The following is a 26142-nucleotide window of genomic DNA, read 5'->3' on the forward strand; positions in this document are numbered from 1 at the left end:
CTCTGTTGACTTCTTGTCTGTTTCAAGATTGGTTTTAAGATGAAATTATTTTGTTTTTGAGGCTTTTAATGGGTTGGTTTCACCTTATTTAGTATCTTCAATCATAGCACTGAGGTTGACCAACCTGATGCTTTTGGGTTTTCAGAGGTCCAGGCACATAAATGAAGGTGATTGAAGATTCACAGTGGCTGCTTCTAATCTCAGTTTACCTTTCCATGTGAGGGCTGCTCAGACCTCAGTGAGATCCACCTTTTCTTTTTGGTATTCAATCCAAGTAGAGCCTGACATCATGGATTCATCCTGTGCTGTGACTTTTATGGCCTCTTTAGATTACATTTGTCTTTCATATCACTACGTTTTACTGCTTCTTATGAGTTGCTTTTAATTGTGTAACAGTGTGGTTCACCTCTTGAATGTGCTTTACAAATAAATTTGACCTGTCTCGACTAGAAACGCAGTTATAGTGTCAGACGAGAAGCCGACTCTTCATCATCATGTGACTGTGTTTGTGTGCAGTTGGACTGCTGCTGAGATCCATTTCAGTTGACACACTTCTTCAAAATCCTGGACAATTGCCGCATCCCGGAAGTGGACACCACACTGGCAGTCACACTCGCTTGCCAACCCAAATGCTCCGGCTTTCTCCGTCTCACATTTTGTCAAACGCGTACATATTCCCCACACACTGCACCACAGCCACTTACCGCGTAGAGATGAGCCCTAAAAATATGCACACTTGTCAGCACTTTACGTTGTCTCCTGTGTACCCGTTTGAAATGGAGATTTATGGCTCCTGGCTGTTGTCTTAAGGCCATTTTCTAGATGAGATGATACAGCACCCTGCTAAACAGGAACTCTTTATGACAGATTTACACCAGTCATTTTTTATTTTTATTTTTTACCTTTTGAAGATTTACACAGCATTGAGTGGTGTGGAGAAGATCAGCAGGGTAATATTCCAATGTGATGTTTGTGCAGGAGAGCTGACTGTGCAGCTCGAATAACTTACAACAGTTAGCAGTGTACAGCAAAGACTGAGCTCTCTGGCTGTCCATCTAAACCGTGTTACTGTGATTTGCTGGTATGTTAAGTAACCGGTATGGGCCATAATGGGCTCTTTTTCTTGAAGTTGTGAAACCGCTGAATTCTTTATATAATTTAGATGGTCAGCTTATTGGGTAAACCAGACACAAATTAGGACAGTACTCGAGAGCATTTGTCTGATACTGAGAAGGAACTGCAAAGATTTTCACCACATTACTGTGATTTTTTTTTTTTTTTTAAATTTGCTGCCTCCTAAGACTAGTTTCTCTGTTTCGCTGTAGCTGTTTGGAGCAGAAATCACTTCTTCTGTCAGTCAGATGGAAGGAAGTATTTACTAAGTAAGGAAGTAGTCTTCAGGGATTATTCTGGAGTTGTCTGGGCGATGAAATCCTGAACACAGCAACACACCAAGCCTACTGTCTGTTCCCGCTCTCCTCTTTTACCCTCTTCCTTCCCCTCATCCTGTCCTTCTCCCCTGCATTGCAGATATAATGGCATAATTGTTCTGCTTATCATTAGTATCCTGGCATGAGTGACAAATGAATGTTGTTTTTACTGCTGGGAGTCCAGTGTCCGATGGTCTCTTTAGCAGGGCTGATAAGACTGATGTAAACATTTTAATCTCCTCCATTTAGCCGCTCGGAAATAATACTTTATTTTGTTGGTTCTCAGAGGTGTAAAGGGGCAATCACTAGCATTTTTCACATCCATGATCATATGTTTTTATATGCATGTGCCCCATGATGATAATAATTTCTTATTGTCAGAGAAGCTGGATGATTAATTGTTAATTGTTTTGGGTCAATATATAATTGTGGGACTTTCTGTAACATAGTTGACATTTTTGCTGTTTTCAGGCCTAAAATCAACATGGCCGCCTATAACCAAACACCACATGGCATTTTTACAGAAAGATTCTTCTAAATATTATATATACAATTGAGTAAAATTGAACTTGAAAGTTATTTATAAAGACATTGTAGTAAACCTGTTGACATGCCATAAATCCCCACTTGACTCACATACTACTTTATATTAAATAACTTGGAAAGCCTTGGAGTCTTGCCAGTCTTTTCCTTCGGGGGGAAATGACATCATGTGGAGCAGGTCATGCGATCTGGAATTAACACACTTCCTTTAGAGGTGTTTTTGTAATGAGTAACTTTGCAATTTGTAATTTTTTTTTAATATGAAGTTTAATATATTGCCAAAAAAGAAATATCTGAAATTGATTATCTCAATTTAATAAAAAGAACACAATCAAAAGAACTTTTGATAAGCTAATTTTTATTATTGTTTAGCTACCGTAATTATAAGGTGGTTGTTATTAAATTCAGACGTTACTCAGTTGAAATTTTAGTGATATCCAGTCATTTTTTTTATTAAGAAGTGATTGTTTCCATAATAATTAGTTATGGAATTTGTAAAGACATGATCATAATGGGGCTGCTCAGTGGAATAGTGATTAGCACTTTCGCCTTGCAGCAAGAAGATCCCTGGTTCGAATCCCGGGGTGGGCCTGGGATCTTTCTGCATGGAGTTTGCATGTTCTCCCTGTGCATGTGTGGATTTTCTCCGGGTACTCCGGTTTCCTCCCACAGTCCAAAAACATGCTGAGGTTAATTGAGTACTCTAAATTGTCCGTCGGTGTGAATGCGAGTGTGATTGTTGGTCTGTATATGTAGCCCTGTGACAGACTGGCGACCTGTCCTGGGTGTCCCCTGCCTTTGCCCAAGTCAGCTGGGATAGGTTCCAGCACCCCCCACCACCCTAATGAGGATAAAGCGGTGTATAGAGGATGGATGGATGATCATAATGAACAGAAAAAACATTAGTTTTTTAAACTACTGATAGAAATGTATGAAAGATATATCCCATGGACTTCAAACGTCCCTCAATTATATGTTGACCCTTTTTCTGTTTTATAAATTGATCGTACAAGCTGCCATCCTGTTTTACCTGTTTTAGTTGTTTATTATACAATAATTTGTTTCAGAAATTGATTTCACAAGTCTTCTCCTGTCTTCATGTTTGCTCATAATTGTATGGATGGTAATATAATACATTACTGGTGCTTAAAATCTTTAACCGTGTAAGATCTCATAATATTTGACTGAAACTTGCAACAGAAATGCAGCAAGGCTAATGCCTCAGTGGGTGTCAAACACACTGGAAACAACAGGGAATTATTGAATATTAAATGTCAAGTGTTAAAATATCTGCAACCGTTACTCATGATAGCGGTGAAGCACAGCGGAGCGAGCATCGTGATTTGGTGCTGCTTTGCTGTCTCGGAGTCTGGACAGGGGGCAAGTTTATCGAGGTATCTTAGAAGGTAATGTCAGCGTGACTGCCTGCCAGCTGAAGCTCAGAAAAAACTAGGTGCTGCTGCAGGACAGTGGCCATAACCACTGAAGTAAATCTGCTGCAGAATGATCTGGAATGACCTCAGGAAGTGTTTACACTAGATGTACTAATAATACAGTTGAGCTGAGTTATATGAGGAAGAATTAGGACTGTCGTCTCAAGGGCGGCTGGTTGATTAGTTGGTCGATTTGCTCTTATCTGTCCAAATTGTCAGTGTAGGTTTCCAGTATTCTTTATTCAGATTTGTATAAAACTAAGTTTGCATGACTTTAAACTTGTCCAATGGAGATGGCATAATCTAAATTATTTAACATTTACTGATTGGTTCCTTGGAGTCTGGCCCAAACTAATTCACTTGATGTTAAAGAAGTTATTGGTGTGGATGCATTTAAATAAAAACTGACTAAATTTGCACACAGCAGTTTGTGTACCACACATCAACAACCAACATGTTGCATCATCTACGAATGTTAGAAACTGATTTCCTTAGTAGCACTGTTGCCTTGGAGCTAGAAGATCCCCAGTTTGCGTCAGAGCCTGTGTCTGCCCCGCCGCAACCCTAAGGAGGATTAAACAGTGTATAGATTATGGATGGATATTCCTTCGTGTTTTTTTGTGCTGAGATCAAGAGTTGATATAGTTCTGTTTTTGAAAATCATGTGAATGTGGCCAAGTGCTTTCTGCTCAGGTCCAAATCTGCTGATATAGTTTTTGGTTTAAATAACTTGGTCAAAATGATTTAATTTGCTGTGAATACTAGATTTCTGTGTTCATTTGCAATTCATTTTGGCGTATTTAGTTAATTTAGAGAAAATGTGCAATTTTTTTCTTCCGGTAACTTATCAAGAGTAGGTACAAGTTTGGTTAATCAAGGTTTTCTGTACAAAAGACTAGTCCAAAAGTCCCCCTGGATGTTGTGCTAGTTTGCAGCTTCTTGAAACACTTGTCTGAAGTTCCTACTTCCAAAAGAGATTTGACCTGCTGTTAAATCCTTACTCTGTCCTCCAGCTGTGGGAATATTTAATGGCTGCAACAGAAATGATTACATATATCTGTGTGTTATTATCTAAAGCACATTGTGCTTCTCTCCCTTTGTGACTTGGATAAAGATCAAATCGCATTCTAACACTAATTAATGCAAAAAAACTAGGTTCTTCCAAAGGCCTTGTGTTTTTCATGCCACTGTGAAGTGACTATTGTAATTAGAAGTTCATCAGTGATTGCATAATGGCTCCTCTTTGTAGGTCAGTCAACGGGTGAAATTACACAGCTTTTTGGATCCTTGAACCTAATGTTCCATATCGTCTCTTTATAAATCTAATGTAATTATCCAGTTCAATAGAGTAATCACTGGCGTGCTGTGTGCGTTAGGCCCTCTTTTCAGGCTTATGACAGCCCTATTGGCTCCTTCACTGGCATCTAACAGCTCCCTGAGGCCAGCCACAGGAAACCCTCAACAGCCTCACACAGAGCCACCTTTGAAAGCTAATGAAAGCTTTATTATGATGATATTATTTTCACTCTGGCTCTTAAATCGGTGGCAGCTTGCTCTCCTTCTCTTTTTGTCTGAGTTTCTCTGTGTGTGTGTGAAACCTGACGTATGTTTCTACATGTGCGGCACGTATGAAAGGACATTTGACCTGCACATAACATGCACACACACGTTTCCATCACGTCACACTGACTGACATTCGTTTTCTGGAAACATGCCATAACTGGTACTAGCCCAACCTGAACCTCAAATAAAGTCTTTGTTCTAAAATGTAATCATTTACATGATGGGTCCCCAAAACGGATTGAGGTTCCCCTCAATGTGCCTGTATAAACAAGATTTATGTCCTCACAACATGAGCAATACAAGTACATGCACACACTTCCTCACAAGAAGCACTTGTGCCTGACTTTATTGACCCTCTCTGCTTCTTTTCCTGAACGGCATATTAAAGGCTATGTTCACAGCGGAGCTCTGTGCTCTTTGAAGTGTTCAAGAGCTGCAACAGATCCTCAAATATTGACTGTTAAGCCTTCTGGAGGAAGGAGAGAGCGGAGAGAGAGATGGAGAGGAACAAGGCTCCGACAGAGAAGCACAGATGGAGGAAAGTGTCTTGTTGTAGCTCAGGTGGGTGTTGTCAAAATTTATGACAGGAGGGCTGAATTTGCTTTGGCTAAATACGTGCTAATGTATGAGGTGAGGGGCAGGTTTATTGATGTGGAGGAGGAAGTACACGGAGATAAGGGCTGATGGCAAGTGGGGCCAGAGTCTGCAGATTAAAATGGCTTAATCTCTCCTCTCCTCTCCTCTCCTCTCCCTTACCTAAATAAATCTCACTTCACCCCCCTCTGTCCTTCTCTGAGAGACCCTGAGCCAGAGCAAACTTCTGCAACACCTCTGAGCAGGCGACTGTTTTCGGTTTCAAACAATGCCCCCTTTATTGAAACTGAAGACGGGAGGAAAAAGAAAACATCTCAAGGCTTTTTGACTTTTTCTCAGCAACCTTTTTCTACGCAGGTCAGAGTCGGTCAGCGTGTTGGCGTTTGCTGTTCTGCTGTTGCCAAGTTAAGAAGGCGGCACAATCCTGGAAGGCCGAAACTTACGTAGAGACACCTTTAGATGAGAGATTATTATGAGTATATGGGCAGATTTGGATCTCTTTTTCCCCCTCCTCAGGCAGACATGCTCGCACACGTCCTAACACATACAAACACAAACATGAAAGAGCCAGTTTTACTTGGTGGTTTGTTTGTGAATCAGGTACGCTGAGCTCACTCATGCACTCTGAATGCCACTTTTGTGCCTCACGTCAGTTTCGGGGGTGGTCCTCTGAGCTACTCTGGTGTTTGTTGATGCAAAATCATATTTATTTTTCTTATCCGTTTTCTCGTCACTCATCTGCGTTGATTTGCTCGCTTGTCTTCTGCTAGTCGTAGACCGGTATGATTGTCATCCGCTTTCTCGGCTCAAACCTGAGATGCTCTGCATTGTGTTGTGTGATAATGGAGCTCCTTCCTCTGCATCGCACACCAACATGCTTTTGTGAAAATTTCTCATGCCAGAAATGTGAAAATTAGATTATTTCAAGCCCTTATCAAAACCCTGACAGTCCTGCATTGAGTAAATTTTGTGTGTAACAGTGCTTCTAGCAGAGATTACAGGCAGGTTTATTTTTACATTCTACATCCAGCAGCTTAAAAGTCCCGTTTTTTTTTATTTATTTTTTTTAAGGATAACGGAGACTGAACCAGTGCTCTGTTTACAGCCTGAGAGGAAGGCAGGCCCCACATTAAAATAGAGCTGATTTACTACCAGGTAAATCTAAAGCAAGTTTGCACTCAGTTTGTGGGAAATGTGATTTACACAGAGGCAAAGTAAAAGTAAATTCTTGATGTTCGGCCAGATGAAATGGCCAATAAAGAAACTCTGACATAATCAAATAAAGGTAAATGTGGCAACACTTTCTTTTATGGATCTCTAATTTCTGATTTATTTGTTATATGATCTGCTGTAGTTTCCAATAAAGAACAACGTCATTTGTTTCTAGCTGGCAGGAAGCAGTGTTAAGTTCTTACATGTCCGATCGATTCTTTCAGTTAACTGTAAGCATGAAGCCCTTTTCAGACACAGTCTCCTTTTCATTAATCTGGCAGCATCTGAATGTGTTGGATTCATGTCTGAATGAGCATCCTGGTCACTTTTGTGTACAGCTATCTGACTGGGTAGGATCTGCTAACTTTTCCATATCCCTTATCACAGCAACAAATCTGAAGTTCTTGTCATCACATTCACATAAAGGCGCACACAAGTTATGTACTTGAAGTGATTTGAGATTTTTCCAACTTTCGGCACTAATGTTGCATCACAGAGAGGAAAAGACACAGTTTGCTTCCAAAATACAAAACCTGTTTTTCATTCACCTTACTTTAACGTTAAAGTACGCTGAAGTTGATTTTGTTGCTTCCAGTTGTTTGTAGGAGTCTTTCCTCTGAGTTTATTGAACATCTGCAGCATCAGGATCCATTTGACATTCTCCAAAGCAAGTAAAGCTGCACGCCTTTATGTAGGCAACAGTGACTTCATTCATTACTTGTAATACCTACATGGAAACAGGATCAGAAGGGGTTATAATCCAATTTTCACAGTCACAGTTTGGAACCTACAGTTAAATCATTTGTTACATAGCATCCAATATTTTTCTTTTACAGTTTGTAAAATGGTACGTGATCATCACTCATGGAAAGAATTGTCAGCGTTTAGATAATCAGGGTGGTGATTATTTGTACATTTCAGTACACTTCCTACCCATCTACTTTTAGTATTTTGTTTATTATGCCATTTTTATGTGTCAGATACAATTTGTACTGACCAATCTCGTGTGAATTACAAAAAATAGTGTACTGTAGCTGCCACTGTCGTGGGTGTGTCTGAATGAAGATGTGATGAACATCATCGTAAATAATCATAAACCTTACACACACCTCGTCTGTCTTGTCTGAAAAGAGCTATATTGTAACCTTGACTCGTTTGGTCAAAGCACAGAAAATCAGCAAAGCACTTACAGACAGGTACACATTTTAAGTGGTTCTATGTATATATGTCACAAAATCCTATGTGGGAAACCTATTTTGAAAAGATTTTGTAAAAATTCAGACCTGTAATTAAGGTGTTTTCATCCGTCTTGCTCTGCACTGAATAGAAGATGCCGCTGGTTCTGCTGGTTGCTTTTTAGTTTTTACAGCTGTCAGGTTTGACCTTTAAGTTTCTTTAGTCACCACAAACATTTCGGCAGGAGCACTGTAATCAAGCTCCATCCTGGAACAACAAAGACTGCGGGTGCTTTTCTCTCTTCCTCTAATGTGTCACAATGAAGACATAGTTTTCTGTTGACTGCGCCGACTGTACCGCCCTGGAAGTCATTGACTTTCAATGTGTGTGCCTTTTTGCTCTGGGATGAGCTGAACCCACAGTGCCACTGACTCATCCTCTCTGGATGGAGAATGGCCTTTTCTGCAGCCTATCAGATGTCACCGGGCTCCTCTGTTGTGGTCGCAGCCATTCACAGAGGATGAATCACATTAATAAAAGCCATCTTTGCGTTGCTCAGCAGCTCGGCTGAGGTCGGCCAGTGGCATTTCAGCGCCGGAAACCTGTAAACACGGCAACCTTCAAACAGAGTTGATATTGATGTGTTCTGTTCGTGCATTACAGTGCACATTTCGGGAAACATCTCAGCAGAGTAGACTGACTGTGGCAACCAAGCTTCTGCTTATTCTGAGTGTATGTGTGTGGGAGAGAGAGCAGGAGCTTTTGGTCTTTTGTCTGTTTTAGAAAGGTCTTCAACTACAAAGGCTCATCTTATTTCTCATCCTGCTGACTGATCTTTTTCCTCAATGACGTGTCTATGAATACAAATATAAGCACACAAAGAGCAGAGCAGACTTGTTGATGCAGCACATTAGCACTGCATGCACAAATACCTGTTAAGCCATTATATTTGCAGATGAATTGTAGCACCACTTGCAGGATTTGCTATTGTAAATAGTACAGCAAAGCAAGTGTGAACTATAAACCCAAAACTGACTCCATTTATCGCAATGCTTTAATCATCGTGGTAGACATACTTGTTTACTTGATGCTCACAGAAAGTCACAGGTGAATTATTCTCACTGCCAGTACCAGAGGAGTCTGCAGCACCAAATCTTGACCTTGATATCAAATAACATTTCATTTTTTGAATGCACTGTATTTTTAGGTGCTGAACTGACACCTAGAACAAATCAGGGTGACCTAATATTTATAGGAAGAGGAGGAAGAGACAATCTAACCAACAAGTAAAAACCTCTGCAGTATTTTAACCTCAATGGGTGAATGGAGTGAACAGGAATATGTGCAAATTTGCCACTGGAGCTGTTTTAGTTTGGTAAAACTTTAACTGTTGAATTAAAAAATAAGGACAAAAGACGAATGTTGATCACTGGTCTGTGGTTGGGAACATGCATGTTTAATCAGTTTTAATAGGCAGCACTGATCCAGTATGTGCACATTAATATAAGAAATGTCTCCCTCTGGTGGTAACAGAAACACTCAGCATCTCCTCATCAGTTTACATGTCTAGCTGACTTATAGTCTTTGTGTTGGGTTTGTTGAAACCACAGCAATGTTTCTTATATCTGCATCTGATGTCTCATCCGTTAGGTTGATGTCAAAATATCACCGTTAGTCCCTGAACCATCAGAGACACAGAAATGTCGAGGGATGGCATCAGGAGGTGCCAGCTGCCGAAGGCCCTGACCTCAAGTGTAGCTCATCACTCGGTTAGCTACCCCTGTCACAGTTAACCAGATCATCCAACATTAAAGAAAATGAGAAATGCAGCAATTATGGGAGAAAGGGAGAAAATGGGATCAAATTTAAAAGCCTTTTAGACATGGAGAAGAGCTCAGCTATGGCGGAATTTCACTGAAGGAGCTTTGTGATTTGTATAGAATAGCCAATATATCTGGATGATAGCCGGGGATACTGCAGCTTTCAAACACGAATTGTTCATATATCAGAATTTATTTTACAGCGCCAGGAGGCGAGGGAGAAAGCTAGGCGGTTTGATAGGTGGCATGCTGTAATGGCTTCTTAAAGTGCCTCTAAATGATACACAAGATGGATTAAATGTTTCAATGCTTGCCTTAATTTCTTCTTATGTTCATAGGATGCAAATACAATATGTTGAAGTACACTGAATCTAAAACTTGCATGTATGCTAATTGCTTAAAGAATTTCTTCTTCTCTAAAATTTAACATTTCAATCAAGAAACTCCCTACATTTTACAATTTAAACATATATTAAGATTTTTCTGTGGCCAAAGTATAAACAGAACCTTTCACCAACCAATTCCTTACATCATATTTTAAAATTTTATGTAGCCTGTCTTTGCATACATTTAACTTTCTTATTTTTTTGTTTTTGTTTTCTGGCTTCTCATGTAGTCCCTAAATATGGATAATGTTTTATCTAACTTGTTCATTTTTTGTTCACTGTTTAGTTTGTCCTTTTTACCATTGTATCACTCTATATCCTCAGATTTCAGACAGCCTACAGATGGTTTGGATTTTATTGTTCAGCTGTTTGTAGTGTTTTCTTACACTTGACAGCTGTGTTGATGGTGTACAGACATGTAAACATATCATATTTATATCAATGTTGTCAAGTCTAATATGTGAATAGCTAATATCAACACACACTTGCACACAAATACACAAACATGCATTCACCTCGTAATATCTGTGTTACCCGCCATGTTTCCAGCTGCTGTAGTAAATTGAAGAAGACCAGATGTTCGCTAACAATGTAGCAAGTGGCTTCACACAGTGTTTTCGATCATCCTCCTCTTTCCTGTTCCTCCCACCGCCAGAAATGCAAACATGTCTGCTCTTCCTCTTATCAGCTGGGTCATTGACACTCAGAACACATGCAGGCTAAACAGGCACAGTGTGGCATCCACTTTAGCTCCAGAGGATCGAATGATTTGTCCGAATGTGCCTGGAAAATTAGATCTCTTCTCTTCTCTTCTCTTCTCTTCTCTTCTCTTCTCTTCTCTTCTCTTCTCTTCTCTTCTCTTCTCTTCTCTTCTCTTCCCTTCCCTTCCCTTCCCTTCCCTTCCCTTCCCTTCCCTTCCCTTCCCTTCCCTTCCCTTCCCTTCCCTTCCCTTCCCTTCCCTTCCCTTCCCTTCCCTTCCCTTCCCTTCCCTTCCCTTCCCTTCCCTTCCCTTCCCTTCCCTTCCCTTCCCTTCCCTTCCCTTCCCTTCCCTTCCCTTCCCTTCTCTTCCCTTCTCTTCTCTTCTCTTCTCTTCTCTTCTCTTCTCTTCTCTTCTCTTCTCTTCTCTTCTCTTCTCTTCTCTTCTCTTCTCTTCTCTTCTCTTCTCTTCTCTTCTCTTCTCTTCTCTTCTCTTCTCTTCTCTTCTCTTCTCTTCTCTTCTCTTCTCTTCTCTTCTCTTCTCTTCTCTTCTCTTCTCTTCTCTTCTCTTCCCTTCCTTCCTTCCCTTCCCTTCCCTTCCCTTCCCTTCCCTTCCCTTCCCTTCCCTTCCCTTCCCTTCCCTTCCTTCCCTTCCCTTCCCTTCCCTTCCCTTCCCTTCCCTCTTTGTTTGCCATTTGCTTGCGGATTAGTCACAGCTGAAAGTCTCTGTACTTGACCTGAAAGCAAGGTTGATGAGAGCGTTGACGGTTGAACCAACAGTAGCGTTAAAAGCTGTAAAACATATTGAGATCCGTGTTTATTTATTATACCTTTAACTAAACACATTAAAAACATTCAGAACAGCTGATTAAAAGAAACATATTTTCTCAAAAAAATGTAAGAGTTCCACCATCTTCTCACCCTCCTCATATCGCTGCTCCATTACTTCCCCTCTATTTTTCCTCTTCACATCTTATTCCTATCCTCGGGCCTCCCCAGAAGCCTGGCTGCTGGTCAAGGCCTCCAAGTGAGAGACACTGCTTAACGCTGTGTCTTTGGTGAAAAATAACATCATTAACTCTGCTTGGGCAGTTGGAAACTTTACTGTTGGTACAACAGACTAGTTTAGACAGCAGAATTACTGATCAGCTTATCATCCAAGTCCTTATGTCGTTGCTTTTATCTGCTTCTGATGGGAAACTCGTTGACGTCGAGAGATAAAACGAAGACAAATTTGTTTACTGCACAGGTATTTATTCTGTGGTTCGACAGGTGGGATTCATTAAGTTCATAATCTAATATAGTAAAGCCTCCTCCTTGAAGCATGTGCGGTAATCCCTGTGGGACCCTTCATATCGCTGCCTGCTCGGCTGTATACACCTGAGGGCTGTAACGATCTCCAACTGTACTCCACAAGGCACATATTTCTGTCTGTTTCTCTGCTCGTCTGTGTGCCCGTTGCCTCTCTGTTTTCGTGCACAAATGTACCCGCTACACTTTCACGGTTGCCGGTCTCTCCACACGTTTCTCTCTCTCTCTCTGTTTTTCATGCTGCTCTCTGACCGGAGTGCTTGTTGTGTAGGAGGTGCAGCGTTCTTTTTCTCATTCACACATAAGCACAGTCTCAGATCTCGTCAGACATATCACATCCGTGCAAGATCACAGAAGACCTGAGATCAGATTCAGTTCCTGGTACTTCTCTGTTTAATGCTGCCCCTTGAGATGGTGTGTGCCCGTAAGGCGTGTCAGAGCCCTCTCTGTTCTCCCCTCACCAGGGGGGCTTTCGGTCAATCTTTCCACATCGGTGCGTATTATGCAGCATTGGACCGTCTAAGCCCTCATCACATTGGTTACCCCCTCTCAGGCTCTGAGCCCCCCTAGGCAGCTCCAGGCGTTCACCCTCACTATTGCCTCACAACCCATGACAAGCACATGATGTGAGAATGGCCATGGCTCAGGTATTAGCTGAGACAAAACTGAGGAAAAGAAAGGGAGACAAAGGGCTAAAGGGGAGCTTGTTGCACGAATGAAACATTTTTCACTGTGCTAAGATTTTTCCTTTGTCTGGCAGAAACTTGCAGAGCTGACTTGTCGTGTTCTCATTTCATGTTTAGGGAAATTGTATTATGATATTAAGTTATTGCTTTTATTTGAAAGGCTCTTCTAATCAGATTTTACTTTTTTTATTGCTTTTTTTGCTTTTCCTGCTAAGCTAACTGTTTCCAGGTTCCAGCAGAAACATTTCCAAAATGTCAAAGACTGTCTTTAACTGCACTTCGCTCTACATTTTTTCACAGAGCTAACCAGTGCCTGATGGATCTTTTTTGTATTCTTGAGTGTATCTGTGGTGCACCTGGACATTTTTTTGACTAATGCTGCATGAGCCGTACATTTCCCCCAAACTACTGCTCTTAAAACACACACAGAAAGAAACACACTTGCAAGCAAAGCTATGCACAGCTTACAGCACTTAACAGCATTACTGACTGTGGCAGACACAAGAACGTCAGCATGATATGCTTTTAGTCTCCTGATGCAGCGGCCTGAGCATCAGAATTCCTCCGATGTAAACATTTTCAGGAGTGGTAAGACTTTTGTGTTCCATACGGCTTAAAGAGGCTGCTTAACATTTACTTTTCGACCATGATTAGCGAGCATCTTATCCTTGTAAAGCATGTAGGCTCTTATGTATGCATGCTGGTGTAATAGCAGGCACAATGACTTATATATGTGTGCTGTATGCAAATGGAATGGACATTATTATAATTCTGTATTCTCTGAGGAGTTCATTTGTTAAAGTCCCTCTTTTCGCTCTTAACCTTTATTCTCCCTCATTTGAGTCTCTTAACCTCCTCTCCTCTCCTCTCCTCTCCTCTCCTCTCCTCTCCTCTCCTCTCCTCTCCTCTCCTCTCCTCTCCTCTCCTCTCCTCTCCTCTCCTCTCCTCTCCTCTCCTCTCCTCTCCTCTCCTCTCCTCTCGATTAAAACGCTATACATATTGAAGCTCTATTCACATTGGATCACAGCAGGGGCCACTCTGTGTTGTAACCCTTTTCTTTCCCATTTTCTTTGTCAGCTCAACTTTTGATCAGAGAACAAATTGCTTCCCTGCACCTCCTCTCCTCTCCATGTGGAAAGACACAGGGAGCTGGAACTCCTGCTGGGAGCCCTGGAGACTTTTCCTCTTCAGTTCTGTGTTTCTTCTCCTCATTCTGGGTTAATGGAACTGGGTGCTCTATAAGAGCCCTATACTATATGTGTCGCTCTGCTCATTTCAAAGTAAAGCCTGAATTATTACCTGGATTTTTTTGTCTCTCTTTGCGTCCTTGGCCATAAAACAGCAACCAGTGCAACCTAACTTTTAATATAATGTGTTGAACAGTCCCTTTATAAGCTTTTACTGTTCTTTACTTATTTACTTTTCTCTTTATCTTCCCACAGAGACATTTGAGGTTCTGATGAGGCAGGCAGAGAACCACACTTTCACCATCCTCCAGCAGTCGTACCACAACCTGGCTGATGAAGCTATGGGCGCAGTGCGCGAACTCTTCACCGACATCGGACTCTTCCTGCTGGGGTCCGAGCTCAACGTTGATGAGCTGGTGCAGCGGTTCTTTGATGCTCTCTTCCCATTAGTCTACAATCACCTCATCAACCCTGGCCTCAGCGACATATCGCCGGGCTATGCGGAGTGTGTGAGGTCAGTTAGCCGTGATGTCAGACCGTTCGGAGTGGCGCCCAGCATCCTGGCTGATCAGATTGCACGCTCTGGGGTCTCTGGGAAGCTTCTGCTTCAGGCGCTGCACCTCGGCATCGAGGTCATCAATACCACAGACCACTTACAGCTGAGCCGTGAGTGCAGGCGGGCGCTGCTCAAGATGCACTACTGTCCTCATTGCCAGGTATGGATGCATGTCTCTGAAGAGAGTGTATTGATCTGAATTAATGAAACCACCAGCACTGATCCCACAGTAATTTGCTCCGCAGGGTTTAACTCAGTCCAAGCCCTGCATGGGCTACTGCCTCAACGTGATGCGGGGGTGTTTGGCAAGCATGGCTGAGATCGACACCCACTGGAGGGAGTTTGTCCGCTCACTGGAAGGCCTGTCTGCAAGGATGCATGGACCCCAGGATTTGGAGCAAGTGCTGCTGGGAGTTCACACGCTGCTTCATGATGCTGTCGGACAGGCTCAGAAAAATGGACCCCGCCTCTCAGCACAGGTTAAGATCATGAAGAAAGATGTAATATTGTGCAGGATTGCTGGCTCAAAGCTGTATTTGGTCTCCAAATTTGATAACATGTATTGGAGGAAAATAGCTAAAGAATAAAACATTTCAGGCACTTTTGGAAAGATTTAAATTCTAAGTTACAATAAATTGCACATAGAACACACAGTTGCAGGTTTGTCAGACTGCAGCAGGCCAAAATCATCCATCATGATCTTCAAAGACGCGTATTTTTACAATTAACTTTCTCTCTATATCGATCCCATTTGCCGTGCAATAACTGCCACAGGATGTTTGTTCTTTTGCTGTGGTAATTGAGACACCACAGCTCCATCTAGTGGCCGACTAGAGTCGCTGCTGCTTGATCGACTGCACATGCAGTACATTCAGAAATCGGAGATGATAGACTTGGCTGCACTGATGGCCTTAGTATAAACATCTGTCACTCAGCCATCTAAAATAAGGCCTATTTGTCATGCACCAGTAAAGTTTAACAAGATTTGCAAATTCTTAAAATGCATTTGCCACCGTCAGTGTTTAGACTTCAATTTGTGTCTGTCTCATTGCGTATTAGGTGCACAAACTGTGTGGCCCACCGAGCAGGAAGCCTGCACAGTCAGTCAGCATTCAGAGCAGCAGCAGCAGCAGCAGCAGCAGAGAATCCATCCCTCTTAAAGCTGCTGTCAGAGTGTCAGCAGACTCACTCGCTGTCAAGAGAAGGTAAGTGGGAGGAAAGGTGCCAGATTTTGTGATTTTTTTTAGCGAGTTAAGTCTGCAATTAACATGCAAAACACTTTATTGAACAAGTTAATTAACGGGTGCCTTCATGTGTATGCTGCTTTTTCAGGGACTTTCTGAGCGGTCTACGTCTCTACCGCACATACTACGGTGGCCTGGCGGATCAGTTGTGCGTGAGTGAACTGGCGTCTGGTGACGGTTTGTCCTGCTGGAATGGAACCGAACTTGTAAAAAGGTTTGTTCACACATGGGTGACAAATTAGATAAAAGCAAACATCAAGTGTCTTAGTGAGACAAGGACTCTCCACAACACCTTTTGAAAGCTTGTGAAAGTCGAGATTGTTCTGAAAGCTATTCCCTGTGTTTTGTATTGGACACATCTAGATTTGTTCAGGTATTTCCTTTATCTTGTCTCCCATCTGTTGTTTGTTTAGTTTGTTTAGTGTCAGAATCCTTCAAGGGAAATTTTTATAGCAGCATCTCTGACAATATGCAGATGGACACACACACACACACACACACACACACACACACACACACACACACACACACACACACACACACACACACACACATCCAGACACTGAGTGATACAACTGCATGCACCACATTCAAACTCGACAGTGAAACACACATTTTTACATCACTAAAAATGACACAGATATTGAAACATAGCGAAATTGCAGTTGATAAAAAAGACTATAACCCTGTTTAACTCAAACTTTGTTTTTTCTTATTCCTGCTTTACTGGGATGTTTGAGCATCGCTGTGCAGAGTGACTCATTTGCAGACACCAGAAGGCTGCTTTTACATTCATCTCTTAGAAGATTCTCTGTGCTCACATTGAATCTGCAGTTATGTTATATACATTAAAGCATACTTTGTGATATTACAGCTAGACTGGGAAGCTTGTCATGACCCAGGGTCCAACCTATGGCAGACATCTGGGTTCTAGTTTACCATTAAACCAAACCTCAGATCTTTGATTTGATTTAATTTTATGGAAACACCTGCCTCTATTCTGCTGCTAGAAAGACTAACAGTTGCTTCATCTTACAATATTACTGCAGACGTAATAAAGCTCACATGTGAACACGTGCACCTTTCCTGTAAAATCTGTTTGTGTGAGGTCAAGGGTTTTCAGCTTTGGAGATTTCTCGCTCTATTATTCTGACATGAGTAGGTTGTTTGTACACCGTTTGACCCCGGTCGAATACGCTCACCCACACACACACTCCCACACACACCCTTCGCATATGTACTGCCCCCACAAACAAGATGGCACCGATGTGGAATTCATCTATTAGCCGTTTGCGCCCAAAGACATAGATCCTGGATATGAATGGTGGTGAACTGGAGCCGACAAACCGCCCTCTTTTGTAGTATCAGTCAGCGGCCTTGTCTACATTACATCACAGCTCTCGATCTTACCCGCGCTGTCATCACTCAAGGACCCCTTCATATATTCTCAGTCTGCGGCTGTTCCTCTTAACTGTCAGCTGCTGTCAGCGCTGTAGAAATGGCAGGTGGGCCTGTATTTCAAACCGTGCTGAGGTTGGAGTTGCCAGTTCAGGTTAGACGGTCCATTCCAAAGGATGACAGCTGTGTGAAGGTAAGAAGGAAGGTGCAGGGAAAAGGGTAGGGAAAAGGTCTTTCACAGTCTTCTGAGCCACCGCAGTCTTCTTAAGATTACGTGCTTGGTGTTGCTCATCAAAAATGGCATTGCTATGGAGACGGAGTATCAAGGTTAAGTTTCATTCATTCCGTTGACGATTTACTCGTTTTATCTTTCGCTATTTTCCACCATAACACCTCAGTTTTCCATTACAAAGGAAGCAGCCATCACTGAGAATAGAGATGTTTCTTATGTGCTGGAGGAAGAGGCAGACCAACAGGCTGCAGGCTGTCTATCATGTCTGGCAGCAGCCTCTGGGAAATATTTATGGTCCGTGGGCGTCTTTCAGCTGTTTAACCCTCCTTTCTGTTTTCCACATCCACGCTAACACTTATTGATAGGGACTCTTTCACCTCAGGTTCCCTCGCTGCTCAGTTTCATTTTGATTCGACCATTACCGAAAAAGTAGAGGAAGAAAGCCAGAAGAATTGAGAGACATTACGAGCCAAGGGGGTGGACGAGGCTCTGAGCAGACTATCGAGCCGAGTCCCTGCAGCTTAGCGGGCTTCCTGCAGATCTGCAATCCTGTGCTGCTTTCTATTAGCCTAGAACCATAGATGAGTGGCTGGGAGTCAACACAAGCCGAGACAAAAGCAATAAATAACCTCCTGCCTACGGGTCATAACCCAACATCCACCGAGAGAGAGGGGAATAAAACTCACTGCCGGATGGTGGCTGATTTACAGAAGCTTATCGAGGCCTCAGAGACCTTAAACGATTGGTTCGGTCGCTGTGTGTGTGTGTGTGTGTGAGAAACTGCACATTAGAGTGTGTGCAGATGCCTTTTATAACCACTTTCTGTGCATGCTGGCACAGATTGGTTTATGGTCTTAAAGAAGTAGTGACTTGCACCAGAGCTTTTTCTTTTTTTTTTCTTCCTTTTTTAATAAAAGAAAGGCGAGCATAAAAAGCAGGACGCAGGAGCCTGAGATTTAAAGGAGATTTAATGCACGTCCTCATCTGGGTCCCTGGTAAACAAAAAGATAAAGAACAATCAGATAAGATCACAGAGGAAGAACACAAGGGGCTTTCATCTCAGTGTCTATGTGAATGTAGATGATGGGGTCACGCTTCAGGGGAGAATCGGTAAACACATTCTCTCTCTTTTTCTGTCATGCAGTTCGTCTCTCAGTTAGATACTCGTACTCGGAGGGAGAAAAAAGATCGGGCGAGCCTTTTTTTTAAAAGCGGTATGGTGCATTATTAATAGTTTTGTCGCAGCTAATTTGGCCTAAAATAATCAGACACTGAGTCTCTGCATGAAACTGAAGAAATGTGCCGGATGGTGAGGTGTTACTGTACAAACAGCAAGAATGGGAAAATGATGCTAAAAAACAGAACAGATTAATTTATAAATACCCGCAGAACAGTCAATCTCAGATGGTTTGACATCATGAATTAAAGCTCTGGTTAATGGTTTGAAGCTAAAAAATTGGCCCATTTGTGAGTATTTTTGAAGTTAAAGACTGCTTGTATAGAGATACAGACTGGAGAAATCTGCAACTTTTCAAAAAGCTGCAATAGGTTTTTGTTCCTCTTGGGGGTGGTGGAAACAAGCCATAAACACAACACAGACAGTTGTCACTTTTTAAGACAATGAATTGATATTTATTAGCATATATGAGGCACATTTAAAGTTGTGTTTTTGCCCCTGTAAGTTCAGTATTCACCTCTTTTATCTCTTTCTTTGGGCCTTACCAACTCCCACAGGAAATATCTGCCTCTTTAGCTACTTAACTGTGTCCATCAGTGAGCTGCCAACTTCCTCTGTGTGCTGTTTAGTGCTGGGCAGGTATTGTACAGTGAAACTATAAAGCCTTTTGTGCTCAAAATAGCTGCAGGTTATAAAACCAATTAGCTGAAAGATGCCAAAAACTCTATAACTGAGATAAAACATGATAGTAGATGATATTTCTGTGGGGATCATCGCCACATATGAGCTACAGTCCACCAGAATATTGATATGAAGGTGGGAGAGGATTGCTGTACTCTTATGTTTGTCACACTACAAGAGAGATTAGGAAGTTTGAAGATTTATGTCACCGGACAGCAAGAGATTAAAAAAATAAAACAGTTAAACATCCCTCAAGCAAGTTCCTCATCTGGGTGCAAAGGTTAACATGTTCCCACGTTTCCTCCATCCGTCATGGATCCACACACACAGAAGTCAATGGCAGGTTGCCATGAGCTGCCTGCTGCATAAAAGTTCACACACAAAACACACACCCAGACACACAAAAACACACAAAGTAGTTGTGGTAGCGAGTTAATTCTTGGGAAAAGAGTGAAACCGGCCTCCTGCTGTGACAATTTTTCTTTTTCTTCCACTTGGAGTAACTGACAAAGACAAAATGACATCAGTCACGGTAAGAAATGACAGGAGCCTCGTTTAGTTGCCACACATTTGCTTGGCAACTGATGAGATTTTAAAGCTTGCATGTGAGCTCGTGCAATCTAGCAAATCGACAGTAAAATCTATCTTACTATAAAAAGACTACTTCCTTGCCACCAGTGGGTGAAAACAACCAGGAGTTATAGAAGTGCTAAAAAGCTATAGCCTCAACAAGTACAAGAGTGTGATATTTTATTCATGATTGCCTCCTCCGGTGTAGGCTCGCTTTAATTCCTTCCCACCTGCAGTCTGTCTCACGGCTGCCAACACACACCAGGTGTTTGGCGGGGTGTTTATATTTTCAAAATGCCTTTTCTAATTGAGTACAACCATTTTTTTGTATTTTTACAATAATAAGGCAGCTGACCTTGCATGCTGTTGGAATTTAACACGGAGGGATGATAACTGCGGGGTGAATGACACTGCATGTATCAAAAGGATGCTGGAAGACAGGCGGGCAGATTTCAGCGTGGCCTTTCCGTTTATTAGGCCACCCTTTACGCTGGAGTGGCTGTCTGAACGCTGACCCTCGACCTCTCCCGTGTCTTTGCTGCCCGGTTAATCCTGAAGAGGTTAATCACATGGTAATAAGAGCCTCTGAGTTGTCGAGCAGGCCTCCTCGCAGTGTGTGTGTTCAGTTAGCAGAGGAACGGATTGATTCTGTAAACGTCTCCGTTCGCTCCTGTTTAACTCGCCTTCCTCGTTCAGCTGTTTCGTCATTTGCCTACATTTCATCATCTGGCTCATTTTCTTCTCCATCCCCCCACTAGATGTGAAGCTGCAGGTGATTTGCCCTGGCTTAACTGAAATGACAGCATTTAAGCTCTGCTAATAGGAATCCACTGAAGGAAGCTTCAAGAGCTTAGGTTATCCCAGCCTGCTCACGAACATACTTCCTTATTTGAGCCTCACAGCAAAATCCACATGGTTTTCCCATCAGGGGACAGCATGTATTGAATAGTAAAATATGGGACTATTTTCCAACCTTTGCAGCTTGTGGCCTCTGAAACCAAGCAACCAAGGACCTCTCATCACTGGTTACATGTCTTTTTAAAAAAAAAAAAAAGTAAACGTTCTTCCTGAACTGAATGGTACAGATAATTTGAAGGTAGTGTTTAAGAAGTAACTCTCAGATTGAAGGAAAATCTAATTAAAAACATATTCATGTTGCTTTTGATCTTGTGACCACTGAAATCTAACTTGCGACCCTCGCTGGGATCTCATACCTAAGTTTTGAAACCCCTGTACAAACCTAATTTTGACTTCAGAAAACATTAAATAACTTTGTGTTTGAGGTCTCAGATGCAACTGGACTGTTTAAATACAATAGATTTTCTCATTTTATTTGCACAGTGCTCCCCTCCAAAGTCCCAAATAAATTTATTTGAGTTTCTGTTTTTGGAGTTTTGTTTGTTTATTGGTGGTCTAACAAAGTTAAAACCTTTCTAAATTCTAATCAACATTACAATTTTTGATGCATGACATATTTAACCTGTACAACATCAAATATTTTCCTGCTAAGTGCGATAAGAATACTTTATGGTTATTGGTCACTGTCATCAAACGTGAAGGGATTACAGCTTCAGCCTGGTTCTACATATTGGGGTTAATAAAGGTCACAAGAGAAGAAAAACGAAATTCAAAATTTATTTTTATTGATTTTGCATAAACAACAGCAGGTCTATAGAGCATTTCAACAAAACCCAGGAGTTCAGAATAATTACCTTATGTCCAACTCGCACATGAATTAAAGAGCTCTCCAGATGCACAGCCTCAAATAAACATAGTACCACAGCTGGTTGTCTTTGTTTAGTGCGAATACGATGCCCGCTCTTCATCCATTAATAAACCTGCTGGCGAAGCTGTAGTGTCACATTCAGTGAAATGACTGTGGTCATTACAGTCGTAAATCCAAACGCTTGGGGGCTGCAGGCCTGCTTTTGGTGCTTTCTGCTGTAGCTCTCTGTGACCAGTAGGTGGAGCTCTGCACTTTGGGCTGCGCACACACACAGAAGCCAGAAAACATGCCAGATTGCTGATCACTCCACTGCTCCTCTGCATCAGTTTTGATGATGTATGCAGCCGAGTGGTGGTTCTTATCCATGTTGTCCCCGACAGTGACAGACAGAACACAAAATTTAAATGATATACAGACACGCTGCAGAACATCAAGTCTCAGCGCCTCCTCCTCCTCCGTTCGTTTGCAGTGATGAACTGACCTAATTTTGCACAGAAAGGGATAACCTTTTAAACATGTACCGTCAAATCTATTATGCGTAGCCGTCCTCTTAGTCACTCTCATGCGAGAGGAGTTGTTTCAGTCCATCCTCAGCTACAGATAAATGTGGTAATCCTCCGTACCTCAAAGGCTACCAACAGTTTGTAAAGTTGTTTTTACTACAGCAGAAATATTTCTCTTCTCCTGCCTGCGAACCAACTGGCTAATATAGTGTCCTGTCCCAGAACCTGAGCTCATAATACCAAGAAAAATAGTTTTGCCGCAGTCTAAATACTAAAAACTAGCAGCAGTAAAGTACTCATCCTGAAAACGAGACAGAAGAGAGGGCAGAGATGGGTGGGCTGATGGGACAGTTTTTTTTTCAAAATTTTTTTATTGAGAGCGAAGGGAGAAAGATGAGAGGAAGAGGAGAGGGGACGTTCTTGAAAAGCTCCTCTGTATTGCGACAGCTGGCTGCTGCAGATAACCACAAAACCACTGGAGCACTTGAGGTCTGGGTGCTGCATGGCTAGAGTTCCACTCCAACATGACCTTATATCCTGCCTGGTTTAGACGTGGGGGCTCGGTCAGAGTACCACATCCTGACGATTATCCCAAGTGACAGAATCAAGAACCCTGTCTGGCTGACTAAATTGAGTTCATAAGTCCCTCTTCTACCCGCACTCGAGTGCGTGCGTGGGCACACATGTTTCCGTCTGCTTTAGCCCCCCGGTTCTCGAATTATGCATGATTTCTCTGAACAGATAAATTTTCAATCTAGCTTTATGGTTAAAAAAAATGGAGGTTTCATTTATTTGTGCTCAGATATTATCCCTGATGTTGCTACAGTAACTGCCACTGAGACCACTGTGCAGAGGAGGCAGTAAATTCAGAGTTGGCTGGTGGCAGGTGGTGCGTGTATACGAGTGTGTCTGTTTGTGTGTGTCTGTCTCGTCCCATTCATTTTTCAGTGAGTCCACTCCCTTTTGCTTCTCGAGCACTGATTTCCCCCCTCCACCACTGCGAGTTGGATGCCTGCCTCCAGCATCTGGAGCAGATTGTGACCCTGCAGTGTGCCAGGTAGCAGGACATTAACAGCCAAGGCCTTATTGTCCACTGATGAGCTGTCAGAGCACACACCCTCACCCTCGAGTGTGATATCGGGCTGCCTCTGTCCACGCACGCTCTCGGTCCCCATGGAGCACTCTTCCTCTTTAGCTCCGATATAAATCAGGGGCCACTGAAAAATGAGGAACAAAGAGTTGGAAAAAATGTGAAGCTAATGCTCATAAAGCTGGAGCAGAGGTATCATGCCTTCGGTGAGAAAATGGTCCTTGCTAACGGAATCTTTTTCTTTCGTCATAAAAGGCCATTAAAGAATTGGATATGCGGACTTAAAAAAAAAAAAGTCCTACCTTGGGATTTAATGGGAAGGACACAGTAATATTGTTTTGATAGCAAAAGCTGTTTCTCACAGTTCTTAGCAGGAGAACTTTTGCACTATAGACCAGTAAACAAAAGACTAATAGAGCAATTTCAGTAATGGACATGTGCAATAAAGCTCCTGATATTTCACCTTTTGTTTTGTTTAGTGTACAGCGAGTGCGTATTTTTCTCTGTTACTGAGACAGTTGTAATGTTGGGATGAATACAGAATAAAAGCTCCAAGCCTAATGCTGAATTCTGCACTTCCCTGTAGTTGCTGTAAGCATGTCTGCACATGAATTAGACTTGTGTGCCGCCTTATCAAGGGCGCCTTATTTCATACAACTATATGTGGACCATGTCCACGTTGAGTTCTGCTCCAGAAGAGACTTAATTTCCCTCTTGCAGGATTGCGGCTGCTAACAAAGACTCTCATATCTTTGTATCATTGTCTTGGTTTATCTTGCGGCTGCAGGCTTCTGACAGTGCATGTGGTACCTTCTGTTCCTTTGATTTTGCTCTCATTTGTTAACTAAACATGCTTCCCATTTACTTTCACAAAGTGAAAAATGTAGTAGTCATTAAGTATTCATTACCTGTGCAATTTGTTTCTTCTTTATGCACTTTTAGCCTGGAGAATATTCTGGCTGCGTAGGTAGCTCTCATTTGGAATATTGACAGTTTTAGAAGGCACTCTTCACGCTGTTCAGTGTTTTATTATTTATTAGTTCACCAAAAAGTTGTAGTCAGTAAATCTAGCCCTTATCTTTCATACATTCTTCAAACAGGACATTCGGTGGTATCGTTCCCTTATCAGAAAGAAAAGCATGGCAGTCATTGGAGGTCTTTTCAGCTTTTATCAGGGACTTTGTACACACAGAAGACTCAGCACCTCTTTATAAGTGGAAACCTCCCTTTTAGCTCCTGACCTAAGCTGAAAGCCTAGGTGTGAATATGCTCCCATTAATCTTACCTCCCACAGTAAAAGGTCTGAGTCTGGAGGCTCCCAGAAAATTAATCTAAATAGCTCTTTCATTTCTCTGACGTAAACACAAATGTCTCCGACAACAATGTGGCACACTGCGGGATGCCCTGAGACCAGACTTTGCTCTCTTATCATTGTCCCCTGTAATGTTGTCCTGCAGTTTCTGTGGAAACCAGGCCCGGCCTTATTAAAAAAAGAAAAAAAAGTTTCACCTTCTCCGAGTCTGCCCTTTACCTGACAGCCAAGATAAACGAGCAAGGTCCTGGGAGGAAGGCAACACAAACATGCATCTCTGCTCAGTGGCCCGTGCTCATTGGCTCTCTGCTGGAAGCCCTTATTTACCTTAATACTGGGAGGAGGAGGAAGAGGAGGAGGGGGAGGTGAGAAATGGGGGAGGCTGGAGGTGGAGTATCCAGCAGAAGGTGTATGCGTGAGGAGGAGAGTGAGGGAGTGAGGGTGTTTTGATTACACACAATACCTCCCATCAACAACCTTGAACCATGCTGCAATTAAAAAAAAAAGGAAGAAAAAGCAGCAAACAACTCTTTCTGGCCCCCATAATGCACGTGGGCCAGATGATGTCATATGTCACCTTCAGCTAATGAAGGTGATGATGACATGCATGAGCGCCGCATACGTTCACCATCTGCTCGGTTCCACCACGCTGGAGCTGCTCCCCACAATGCTGCAGAGAGGAGTCGAGGCACGTCTCCGCCACACAAACGAGTGTCCCTCGACGCGTGTGAAAGACCGCCGCCTGCATCCAGATGACTCGCCGCGCGTTTAATCATACCTTCACTCCCCAAAGCCGCTAAAGTGACGAGTCTCTGAGGCCACTTTATTTATTTATATATCACCTGAACAATCAGGGCTGATGACGGTGGTCACCGGTAGGGAAAAAACATCACGTTATACCTTCTGAGTCGCATGCAGATGTTGATTTATACATGATCCACCCTTGCTGGTTATATTTAGACATTTTTATTTGTGTGTTTTTTTTTCCCTCAATTTGATTAAAGCATCAGACCAAAAGTTAGGGACGCAGAAAAGCGTCCTTTTGAAAGAGATTTTTAAAAAGCAGAGTAAAGAAAAACCGCAAGCTAATGAACCGCCACAAATTAATCTTCAGATACACGAAGTGGGTGCGTGTTTTCTAGCGTTTCTGTATTTTGATTCATTCATCCTCGCCGGGGAATTAGGTTGTTGCAGTAACAGCAGTCCTAACGCTTCAATAATTGATGCTGTGAGATATTTAAAGATATATGAGTCTGTTTCAAGTCCGGTGTTTTGACCAGAGCGGAGCTGGGTGTAAAAATGAGGCTGCAACTAATGATTATTTCTGGTGTTTGGGTTAATCATTACCTGTTGAAAATGTAAAATTACTGTTAAGAAGTTACTACTATGGGATCCAAAAATGATGAATTCAAGCTCCTTGTATATTAGTGCACAGTCAGAATGCATAAATATATATAGTAACACTTATTTAAATAACAATAGTAAAAATAAAAGTACTTTTTAGAAGCTGGAAGCTGATAACATTCAGAATTTTTGTTTGAAAAGGTGATTAAATGAATGATTTAATGAAGAACAGCTGTTCATTTAATTACTCACTGAGTCTTTTCAGAGTTAAT

At 42.2% G+C, this 26142-nt stretch overlaps 1 protein-coding gene across 1 annotated transcript in view; it reads left to right on the forward strand.

The window, feature by feature from the left end:
- Positions 1–26142, forward strand: part of gpc5a (glypican 5a) — a 141917-nt gene that overhangs the window by 14285 nt on the left and 101490 nt on the right. The window contains exons 3-6 of the mRNA XM_022191554.2: positions 14293–14753; positions 14839–15072; positions 15653–15798; positions 15926–16051. Coding sequence (XP_022047246.2) covers positions 14293–14753; positions 14839–15072; positions 15653–15798; positions 15926–16051 — 967 coding nt within the window. The remainder of the gene's footprint in view (positions 1–14292; positions 14754–14838; positions 15073–15652; positions 15799–15925; positions 16052–26142) is intronic.

The sequence above is a fragment of the Acanthochromis polyacanthus genome, chromosome 2 (genome assembly GCF_021347895.1).
Source record: "Acanthochromis polyacanthus isolate Apoly-LR-REF ecotype Palm Island chromosome 2, KAUST_Apoly_ChrSc, whole genome shotgun sequence".
Lineage (NCBI taxonomy): Eukaryota > Metazoa > Chordata > Actinopteri > Pomacentridae > Acanthochromis > Acanthochromis polyacanthus.